This window comes from Protomyctophum bolini (assembly GCF_963924005.1).
Source record: "Protomyctophum bolini genome assembly, chromosome: 1".
NCBI lineage: Eukaryota > Metazoa > Chordata > Actinopteri > Myctophiformes > Myctophidae > Protomyctophum > Protomyctophum bolini.
In genome coordinates, this window is record NC_137862.1 from 14,986,954 (window position 1) to 14,999,122 (window position 12,169).

General features: G+C 44.7%; 1 protein-coding gene across 1 annotated transcript in view; it reads right to left on the minus strand.

The window, feature by feature from the left end:
- The window catches only part of pkp3b (plakophilin 3b), a 50,768-nt gene that overhangs the window by 19,171 nt on the left and 19,428 nt on the right, over positions 1 to 12,169 (minus strand). Inside the window, exons 2-6 of the mRNA XM_080760257.1 lie at positions 9,521 to 9,612; positions 5,502 to 5,825; positions 4,701 to 5,086; positions 1,186 to 1,309; positions 398 to 602 (exon numbers count right to left, since the gene is read on the minus strand). Of these exons, the coding sequence (XP_080616383.1) occupies positions 398 to 602; positions 1,186 to 1,309; positions 4,701 to 5,086; positions 5,502 to 5,825; positions 9,521 to 9,612 (1,131 nt within the window). The remainder of the gene's footprint in view (positions 1 to 397; positions 603 to 1,185; positions 1,310 to 4,700; positions 5,087 to 5,501; positions 5,826 to 9,520; positions 9,613 to 12,169) is intronic.

The window sequence follows — 12,169 nt, forward strand, 5'->3', positions numbered from 1 at the left end:
TGTGTGTGTGTGTGTGTGTGTGTGTGTGTGTGTGTGTGTGTGTGTGTGTGTGTGTGTGTGCACGCACGAGTGCACGTGTGAACTCCATATTCATGCCTGACAAGGACATAAATAGTTATTTAAAATGGGTGGTTTCTGATTGGCCACAGACAACATGTTGTTGTTGATACTGCATGATATTAATGGCGCTTGGGAACACATCCCCCTCCCCCTTTACACTACCTGTGATGTTCTTGTATTGAGTACTTTTACACTACCTGTGATGTTCTTGTATTGAGTACTTTTACACTACCTGTGATGTTCTTGTATTGAGTACTTTTACACTACCTGTGATGTTCTTGTATTGAGTACTTTTACACTACCTGTGATGTTCTTGTATTGAGTACTTTTACACCACCTGTGATGTTCTTGCGTAGCTCCTCGTCGGGCTCCTTCAGGACGCCGACCAATCGCGTGACGCCTCCGGCGTCGATGAGCGCCGCCTTGTTGTCGGCGTTCTCGTAAATGACGTTCCTCACGGCGCCCGTGGAGAACCGCTGCACTTCCTGGTTCTCACTGGAGAACAGCTGGACCAGGGCGGGGACGCCTCGGAGAGAACGTACCTGTTGGGGGGGAGAGAGAGAGAGAGAGAGAGAGAGAGAGAGAGAGAGAGAGAGAGAGAGAGAGAGAGAGAGAGAGAGAGAGAGAGAGATATGTTAAATAAATACATTTGTATATGTATACATTTATTTATTTATTTATACATAAATAAATAAAATAATTAGCGCGTGGCTACCTGGTGCTCACCATTTCTTATTCGGTTCCTACCATACAGCCAGAAATTAACATGTCGTCCGCCTCCACATTATCAGATTATCCCAGATTGTAAGCTTTATTCAACGGCCCATAAACTAAAGAACAGATGATCGTGGTTAAAAAAATATATATAAAATACAATCGCTCGTCACTTTACACAGCATTTGTGGTTGACGTTGCGGGTCACGTACGTGGGCCTTCAAAATAAGGGTCCTCACTGAAACATTTATTAATTATACTGTACCTGATTGAATTATTGCTACAGCATAATGGCCTTCCTGTTGCAGGCATTTGGGCTTTGTGCCCTTAAAAAAAGTGCAACACCAAAAGGCCAAGTGGCCTTGCCTCTAAAAGGATGAAGTGTAACTCCTGCGCATGTACATACAGTACCTGGTTCTTGGCATCGTTGCTATGGTAACACTGATGCTGGATGTAGGCGGCTCCCAGAACCTGCATCCCTGAATCATTCTCTGACAGATACCTGACCGCCGTGGGCATGTCTATGCCCTGGATCCTGTGCACATGCACGCACGCGCACACACACACACACACACACACACTGAGAATCAACCTGGGGACCACCACCCTGACTGAGAATCAACCTGGGGACCACCACCCTGACTGAGAATCAACCTGGGGACCACCACCCTGACTATAGAATCAACCTGGGGACCACCACCCTGACTGAGAATCAACCTGGGGACCACCACCCTGACTGAGAATCAACCTGGGGACCACCACCCTGACTATAGAATCAACCTAGGGACCACCACCCTGACTGAGAATCAACCTGGGGACCACCACCCTGACTGAGAATCAACCTGGGGACCACCACCCTGACTATAGAATCAACCTAGGGACCACCACCCTGACTGAAAATCAACCTGGGGACCATTGTTGTGTTGGGAAGGGGGATATGGTCGTGGTGTGGGGGAAAGAAATTAACCTTCCATATTAAACTCATGTTGCTGTTCATTGTAACTTATTCTATGACTCAGTAAGCAGACACTTGCGATTCATTATGGGCACATTTCCTTATAATGGTGACTCAACCAGGCAATCCGGTACGGTTTCCCTTGAGATTCGAACTCACTTTTTTTAATATATTTTTTATCCCACGATTTTGTAACCCATTTTTCACCCCTGTGTCAATCATCTACTGTGATCCTGGGCTCTACACACCCTCCGCCAACCTGGGGAGAGCAACGGACTTAACTCATGCTTCCTTCATGCTTGAGTGTCCAAGTTGCTCCTTTACACCTGACAGGGGGGAGTTTCCCTGGTTGGACGTAGCGCGTGAAAGGAACACGTTATTCCAACCAGTTCCTTTCCCCTCCCTAACTCCCTAACTCACTTTTCTGTGGAAGTTCTTGACATCCGTCTTCCCAGTAACTGACAACATCGATGCGTCATCATTTGTCACCAGATTATTTACTGCATTGTTTCTCAACTTGTGGTCAATACAATAAATTCAAATACGAATCTTCACTTTCCTACATTACTAAATGCATGGTCAGGGATAGATCTGATCCATATCCTTCTACTGCTTCTACGATTCTGCCCCGCGCAGTACAAGGATATGGGACTTCCAATGTTAAATCTCAAATCGAAATCAGACCAGCCTCTCCTCTTTGGCGTAAATAAAAAGAACGTTTTTGCTACTCACCAAAACAAAGGCGGGTTGTGTCAGCGATATTTTTTCACCGGAGGAAAAATATCCTCTATGAGGCAGTTCTCTGGGCAATATCAGTAGAGGGCGCAGCGGAGTAACTAAAAATGTTTTTTTTTCGGTGGAAAAAAAATCCCTTTTTGGCCAAAAAGTACAGTTTATACGTGTGGTGGGGGGCTCAGAGTGCTTCCACTAAGGAAAGTAGTCTTTCTATTGACACAACCTGCCTTTGTTTTGGTGAGTAGCAAAAACGTTTTTTTTATTTACACTAAAAAGTAGAGGCTGGTCTGCATTCATGCGAGCGGCGGACGTTGATAGTAACATAGCTCTAATGCACGCATTAGAGCTATGGACCAGAGCTAGGTCAGGGACCACATGCAACACCTTCACGGACCACCAGTGGTCCACGGACCACCTGTTAAAAACCCATGAGTTAGAGTACTGCAGAGGCTGAGTGTCTGTGACTGTGACCAGCTGATGGTCGTTGACGCTTAATGCATCAAGGAAGGCAATTATGGTTCTGCACTGTCAAATAGTCTACGTCTATTCTAAGATAACATCTTAAATAAATGTTGTGAAAATGTGTTGTGACTTTGATTAAAAAGTTTTAGTTCCAATGGCATCTAAATGTAAGGTTCAGTTTCAGTTTATTTTTATTTATAGTGCAACATCACCCCAAGGGGTCTCTATGCACAATAACACAATAATAATAATAATAATAATAATAATAATAGCATAATACGATGTGTCAATACACATGGATGACATAAGTACCATTATGTTAGGACACAGTTAAAAATGCGTTCAGAAAATCTATTAAAATAGTGTATAGGGTTTTGAAACCACAGGGCAGAGCACGGTGAATGTGAGTTTTCCAGCATCTTGGGAGCGTAGAGGTCATGGGGGATGTATGCTTTTATTAGGCTGGACATATAGGGTGGAGCAAGTCCATTTAGGGCTTTAAAGGGCTTTAAAGGCTTTTAAGGTTGTAAATATCCTTATCAGTGTTGCGAGGATGAGGGGGTACCTGGAAAAATTCTCCCCTCCAAGGAGTCAAAATAGTTTGGGAACCCCTATTCTGTAGTATTAAACGACGTGAACGAAGCGAACGATCGCCTGGTATCTTCGCCCCAGCTGGAAAAATCCAACTGAAGTGACCTTCGCTTCCCCCCCCTCCACAATTGAATTTGTCTCTTCTCGCACGTAATTTGACTCGGTCTTGACTTGGTCTTGGACCAACTTATGAAGGGACTAAGGACTCCTCCCGAGTCCACTCGAGTCACTACAATGAAATTAAATGAATGTATTAAGGCCTAACCACACCATCGAGACTAGTGGTGGATATTGCTTGCAATCTCACGATAGATACATATATGTATCACGATACAGAGGCCACGATACAATATATATAGATCGATATATCGATATATTATTCAAAATAATGACAATGTTGCACAAATACAATAAAACACTTTCAGGCCCACAGAGATATTTAAATTCAAATAAAATGTATAAACATCCTAACACAGGGTCTGGGAAGGGAGTACAATGCAACTTGCAAGGGGGGCTTTGATAACATTAAACAGAGGTACGTTTAGCAACACTGCGTCACCCAGATAATGTGCCGTTTATTGCCGTATCGATACAGCAGCCTCTCGATCAATTCAGCTATCGTCCGGATGTTCGATTGATATATTGCCATATCGATTAATTGAATGAACCACTAGTCGAGACGGTTTTAGCGGTGTCCCAGCGGTGTGATATGTCCTGTTGCACGTTGACGCGCGTCGTCCCAAATTGTCCCAAGTGAAACCACACCAAAGGGTCACCATGCAACTCCTCGCAACCGTTTGGACCCAAGGAGTTGCATGGCGACCCTTTGGTGTGGTTACGGCTTTATACCCATATTTTAAGGAGCCCATTCACAATAACCTATAAGAGAGCTGTCTGGCGCTTATAGACAGCCATCTTGTTAATTAACGGAGTGCAGCTGACGCACTTGCCTGCTCTCGCAGTGTTTTCTGTACCTATATATATATATATATATATATATATATATATATATATATATATATATATTATATATATATAAATATTTTTTTCTCGACTAGGTCTCGCCTCCTGTCAAGTCTCGGTCTTGATTCGGACTCGACCCCCTCCCACACTCGACCTTGACTAGGACCCACCCTCGGACGTGGTCTTGACTTGGGACTCGACTACAACACTGTCAACTCACCCTCCTAGCGGGTCGTTGCTATGAGTCGAGGCTCCGTCCATCACGTCCACTCCCTTCCCGACGCTCCTCATGCTGCGCAGCGACGCAGCTCGATGCATGGACGCCTGGTACTGCTGCCCGGCCCCCAACACGCTGCTGCTGCCTCCGCTCACCCTGGACACCTGCTGCTGCTGCTGCTGCTGCCAGGCGCCGCCCCAGCCGTTCCCCCCCACTGCTATGGAGCCCACCCTGCTGGTGGTGCCCCCGGGGCCCCCGGGGCCCCAGAGACCGTCCTGTGGCCCCCAGGGTTGCTGCTGTTGGTGGTGGTACTGCTGGCGGTTGGTGATGCGACTGATGGTGCGGTGGGAGGGGCCTCTGTAGGCGTGCTGGCCGGCTAGCTCCTCCTCCTGATAGTTAGTGATTAGACATGTGAGATTACTTAAGAGATTGAAATGACAAATGACAAAACAAATCACACTTGTGTGAAGTAAGGGGTGCCAGGTAATGGAAAATATACTTGAATAAATTGTATGTTTTGTAATAATACAGTATTCTCAATCTTCAAAGTAACTAGAACTTTCAAGTTTTCAAATAAATGTAGTGGAGTAAAAGTGCAATATTTATAACTGAGATGTAGTGGAGTAGTAAAAGTTTTGGAAATCGGAAATACTCAAATACCTAAATATTTTACTGAAGAACAACAAGTAAATGTACTTAGTTACTTTCCACCACTGCTTACAAGTTATACCTCATCGTAAACGTGATCAATCAACAATAACAACAAGTTTCCAATTATTATTTTTTTAAATTTTCATCCCTTACCTGCCAGTTAGAGGCCCCGGCCCCTCCCCGGGCCAGAGTCCCACTGAGGCTCCGCCTTATGGCGCCGAGGGCAGGGCTTGCGGGGTAGTAGGCGGGGCTTCCTGGGGGAACCAATAAGGACACAGGGGGGAGGTTCTCCGGGTCGGATAGGGATTTGGAGCGGGTGGTCCTGGTGCGATGATGATGCGACTGGCTGGTCTGGTAGCTGCTCTGGACCACACTGGTCCCTGATTGGCTGGCCCCCCGGTAGGTGTGGTTCGCACCCAGATCCACGGCGGAGCGAGAGGAGAAGCCAGCGGAGGAGGGGAGGGGTCCTGTCGCCACCTGGAGGTCAAGGGTCAACACACATACACAGGTCACAATGATAGAAATCCATATAATGTCACTGTCAGGTAGAAACCTTATTATGTCTAAGTGTTACCATGGAGCTCCCATATACGGAGCTCTTGAGGAGTTGAACCCGTGGCTGGACCTGGCTGACGTACTGTTGATGTTAACTGGCCTAATATGTACCTAATACGTACTGTTGATGTTAACTGGTCTAATACGTACTCTTGATGTTAACTGGCATAATACGTACTGTTGATGTTAACTGGTCTAATACGTACTGTTGATGTTAACTGGCATAATACGTACTGTTGATGTTAACTGGCATAATACGTACTGTTGATGTTAACTGGCCTAATACGTACTGTTGATGTTAACTGGCATAATACGTACTGTTGATGTTAACTGGCATAATACGTACTGTTGATGTTAACTGGCCTAACAAACATTTCCCTTCCGGGTCAATCCTTCCACCCATGACAGTGAACTTGACACATACACAGCAGAGCGCCACCTCATGGTCACACAAATTAATTTTACATTTCATACTCATTTGGCTCCTACAGTTACTTTACGGGAAACCTCTCAGTATCAAAACGTTTTTGTAACTTTAGCTTGACACTCTACGTACAACGATGCAGTGCATCATCATTTTAGAAAACACTTAAAAAGTTGAAATACGGAGATACAAGGTTACGACAGTAAATTGGTTCTGAGATCCGAGTGGACCCGACATTCCGACAGTTAAGAGCTCTCAATGGAACTGCCAGGCTTGAGGCCTAGAGGAAGACCAAGAATAAATCTGTTCATCCGTGTTTGCTTGCACTGGTTTGTTTGGGTACAGTATATTGCTTTTAACAGGCCTGATCATGACCTCTTCTTCACAGGGGGGACAGTTGTCCAGGTGGGAACTAGTTGCGACACAGTAGTTACACACTATACAGTACCACCAATGGACTTTTGAAATTACTTGCAATATCTTATACAAAATCCCCCAATCTTTCCATGCAAGGTTCATCGTTTACCTGGTATCCTATAGTTTCAAAGTGCATTATATTATTCATTATAGTATATTATTCTATTTAAAGCTCCGAGCGGTTAACCTGTGATCCTAGTTTACTGTACGTGTTTATCGTGCTTAACAGTGTCTGATGAAATGCCTATACATTGCAAATTGTAAAAGTCAGACATATTTGAGAGAAAATTTCGCAATGGATCATGAAATAACAGCCTCGCAAACCCTCCTCCTCCTCTCTAACCACACAGATAAACATGAAGCTGTGTGTAATATTAGCTGTATGACTCAGCTGTTTGCAGAGCTGAACCATTCATAATGTGTGAATTTAATCCTGTTAAACTTCAGCTTGGAGGGGTCTTGACAAATACTGCATGGACATGAGGAGGGGGAAGGGGGGGTGCAGTCCAAAGATCTGACCGGTTCCATGGTATGAGCTGGTCGGATAGACTCTCTGACCAGAATGCAACTTAATGGCCATACGTAAACTTTAATAATGTAAGCCATAATCCTTAACAATTAAATCTGGTTTCAGTATTATTGTATCTAGACCACAAACAAGTCGCACAGGAAGTCAGAAATTCCATCATCATCAACTTCCTCCATTTTCCAACAGTCTGGTTTCCACATTATGATGGAAAACACACACACACACTGTTTGCACGTTTGCATTGTCAGAGCGACCTGGTGAAAAGCCGCAGTGACACAAAGCCCATTTCCTGTTTAGGAACACCCCCTCCACACGCACACACACACTTATTAAACACTTAAACACTTAAACACTTAAACACACACACACACACACACACACACACACACACACACACACACACACACACACACACACACACACACACACACACACACACACACACACACACACACACACACACACACACACACACACACACACACACACACACACACACACACAGATGTAACCATTGTTCTGAAAGCACCTACAATTTTCCAACTACACTTCCAGGTTAGCTTTTAGCATCGTATTGTTATTTAGCCTGACGAGAAGCTGACTGGGTGATTCATAAAGGACCACAATGGAAATACACACTCCACCTTTTTTTGTTTTTAATCCTATATAATCTACATCTACAGGTGCTCGGGTGGAGCCACGTTAACGGGCCCTCCCACCACCGCATACGTACACATACGTGTGTGTGTGTGTGTGTGTGTGTGTGTGTGTGTCAGTGTGAGTGTGTGTGTGTGTGTGTGTGTGTGTGTGCTCTATGTTACGAGAACCTCTTCTAAACCATTGTAATTGTATATTCTGTAAGCATGTTGGATCTTGGTGCTAATCTCGTTACACTGATATAGTAATAGTAACATATTTGATCTTTTGGGGGAAAATAGTACTGGTAAATAACTAATAACGCTGTGAATTATTTAAATAATAATGCTAATAATACGCCTAAAATATGTATATGCCAGGTTTACAGAGGCAAAGGTGAGGCTGTTTATTATTCACAGGCAGGTTCTTCATTATGTTTGTGACCTTAACGTGAACCCTGCTGGAAGTCCAGTTAATGAGGAAGAAATCCTTGAGAATGTCAGCGATGTTGCAGCCAGCTGGCCCAGTGCCTGGCTGGTGGGATCACCGGGCTAAGAAGAACCCACAAAAAGAAAAGGCGTTCGCTCACGCGCTTTCATTGTGCACGAGAGGTTTGTGTGGGTAAACCTGGCCACAGCGGGACGTGCATTTCAATGAGAATACGCACGGAAAAGCTTTTATTCCCCTCTGCGGAGCGGGAAATAGATCTTCACGTCCATGGTCACTGGTCAGTGAGAACAGAACAGCTGCATTCCTTGACGTGGATTGGAAGAAAATCAGTGTCCGTGCGCTGATGCTTGATGTGCAGCCTGGTGGTTTTGAAACCCACCAGGGCGTAAAAAGGGCCAAAAAAGGTCTTGCCCCCCCCCAGTACATTACGGACCTGCTGCCTCCAACAAATTGTGACCAAAGCTCATTGGCGCAAATCGGTATGCACATTATCTCTGGAGTCATGTGATCAAGAACATGCATCAGTCAGACTTATCAGATCCCATTTCAAGTGAATATGATTGCCGCAGGCCCAGGGTAGGCAACCCGGCCTGGCAGAGAGCTGCGCAGACGCACGCTTGATGAGACCATGCTTTTATTCTTAGATTCCGAATCATTAAGTCTGCTCTTCGATGATGCATCAACAACAATGAGGAGGAAAAAATAAAGTAATTAGCGAAATAAATTGTTGGGGCTTGGCTGTTTAAACGGATGGGAAATACTGCATGCTGCCGTCAGGGTGTGGTCGCACGCGCACACACACACACACACACACACACACACACACACACACACACACACACAGAGGACAGGGACAGAGATGGGACAGTGGAACGTTCCATTTGGGTTTGTATGAAGTCTTGTGGGGTCAGTGTGAATGGAGTGGTATTTATGTGAGGTATGATGGTATTTACCAGTAGATGCCATTCTTTATTCTGTAGACACAAACCCACTGACTGCTCGTTCTAAGGGGGACCCCAGCTAAACTAGTCAGTTAGGAACACCTTGACATATCACCAGAGGCTGAGAATCAAACCTGGGACCTTCTGTTGTCCTGTAACTATAGTGTGGTTTAGATAGCAGAGTGTAGTTGGTGAGGAACAGTGGAGAGAGGGAACTCACAGCCATGACCCGACTGGGTGTGTGAACCATGGATCTGCTGCTGAAGCCTCCGTGGTTGGACGCGAATGTTCTGTATGATGGAGCACTGTGGTCTGGGTGAGAGAGAGAGCGAGAGAGAGAGAGAGAGAGAGAGAGAGAGAGAGAGAGAGAGAGATCAAACATGAGGACAATAGCAGAGAGAATGTGAGACACAATGATATGGCGAAAGATCAAGACAGACTGTCTAGTCTGTCTGCAGACATTATGTTTACTTGTATTTTGTCTAGAGTTCTCAAATTCTGTCCGAACCCGACACAACATTTTTGGGTCGGGTGCTCGCGTGCATGCATCCGCCTCGTTGACGGCAGACTGCGCTGGCGCTTTGGCATGGCGGGGTCATATCAACATGGAGTGAATTCTGTACTGGCCATATAAGGAGTATGTCTTGAGTGTACAGGGTTTGATGAGCTCAGATCAACATATGCAATGTCAGAACAGGTCAGCTCCATATATGGAGATCTAAGGGTGGTAGCGGGGACATTCTCTTGAGTGTACAGGGTTTTCGCCGCCTGCCGGGCGTGGCTGCACTAATTACGCAGGCCCGTCTATAGAGTTTGAATGGACAGGTATCAGTCAAAAGGGAGACATCGAAGAGGAAGGATGGATGGGGAAGATATGGAATGTCAGAACCTGTTCTGACATTCCATATGGGCTTAATTGCGACAGCAGATCACATTTATTATGACATCAGATGTCATAGTGATGTCACGAGACCTGGGCACCATATATGGGGGCTTTCCCATGTATGGGGATTTGAGTGATACACTGACTGACGGGAATTTCACGTTTTCATAGTAAAATAGTCAATTAATACACTTGTACTTGTTAATAAAGTATTCAATCTCTCAATCAAAGCAAGAGAAAGAATTAAAGGTATTGTGTTAAAAGTACAGAATGAGAAGTCTGAGGTATGAGGGGAATGCCTTCCCAACAGGCACCGCTCTATTTCATTAAAGAGTGGATCAGAGTCAAAGCCCTTCAGATCCCAAGCTTGTGGTGAAGAACCACGGCTCTTCTCAGACAGACAGAGGAAGAGAGACGGAGCCTGGTTGATCTGAGGGAACCACTGACACAATCCACAGTTACACTGACTGGGTAGAGCATTAGCCCAATGACCTGCTATCAACTCAACCCAGGTGTTTACACAGACACAACTATTTGCACACACTACTGATAGTGATATGACACACACATCATTGCTGTCCAGGTAGAATCCTCTTATCCTCATATTCTAACTTCTTGTGTTTTTTCTGTAAATTAATGTCGTACTTGATCATATACTACAGGGTCACACAAGGGCATCAACCAAAGCAAGTAACAGATCTACAACAAGCAATTTGAATCGTGAAAAGTAACATTTACACATTTTTTTGATTTTTCTTTGCTTTATGACGGACGTTTAAATAGGTTCGTGGGTCACAGGGATTGGCTGAGAGGCAGCTCCGTGTTACATGTTACATGCATGTGTGAAAGTGAGGTCATCATCTCCGTTCCAGCGGTGTGGATATGAGATCATCTCAGTGGAATGAAAAACACAAAAATGATAATTAAAGGAAGGAACACAATCCCACACAATGTCTTCGTCTGATGGCCGGAGATGAGTTTTAACCACATTAACCCTGGCATATATCCACACGATCAATTCATTTGAGTGATCTTAATGTGAGAACACAACCCGACAGAAAACTAAAAGGGTCAAATTAGCCTTCCTATACCCGACAAGATCTCCCACCACACAGCTGGTTCAAGTTAATGATCAATGCTTATAGAGAACCCGAAGTCTGACATCACTGCCGCTAGAGGGCGCTATCCCCCTGGGTCACGGCATTATTTTTTGTATTGGATTTCCCATTAGGGGGATCTTAGGTCACGCCATAGTACTGTGTTCCAGAAATAAACAAATCAGTCGGGCGATTTTACTCATGTGGATAAGCATCAACTGACGGTAAAAAGTACAAATTTAAGAGTACGATTATTTTCTTAAGACGTTATCAAATGTACCTCGATATCATAATCGAGTCACATAACTGACACAATTGCCAGGGGTGCTTTGTTTATTTTTGAAACACAGTTATAATATGACGCGATCCAAGATTCCCTTATGGGAATCCCAATACAAAACAATAACGCCGTGCCCCAGTGGTAGTGGGAGTGACGTCAGGACTTCGGTACTCTATTATCAAGTGCTGAAGTTACTTAACGAGCACTATTTAATCCCTATGCAGAGATTCAGGTGTCACAGCAGCAACAGCAGTCAGCCAGTTACTGTATATGAAACACAGCACTTAAGTGCCCATAATTCACGCAAGGCCTCATGGGACACTGGAAAGTGGAAACACGTGGATATATTCTGAGGGGAACATTCAGTGAAAATAGATCAGATCTACAAGCTCACAACAACCAGATTGGCTATTCTCAGCAAAGACAACAGAGCTAAAACACTGGTATAGAGTCCTGGTAGTCCTGTGGGACTCTGGTCAACTGTTTGAGTGTTTGTTCAGTATGTCCCCGTCTCTCCAGCTGACCAGCTCATTTATTTAGTAAACACAAATAGAAAAATTCATTTTCAGGTCGGGATAGCAATTTCCTCCACTCAGGAGAGAGAACTAG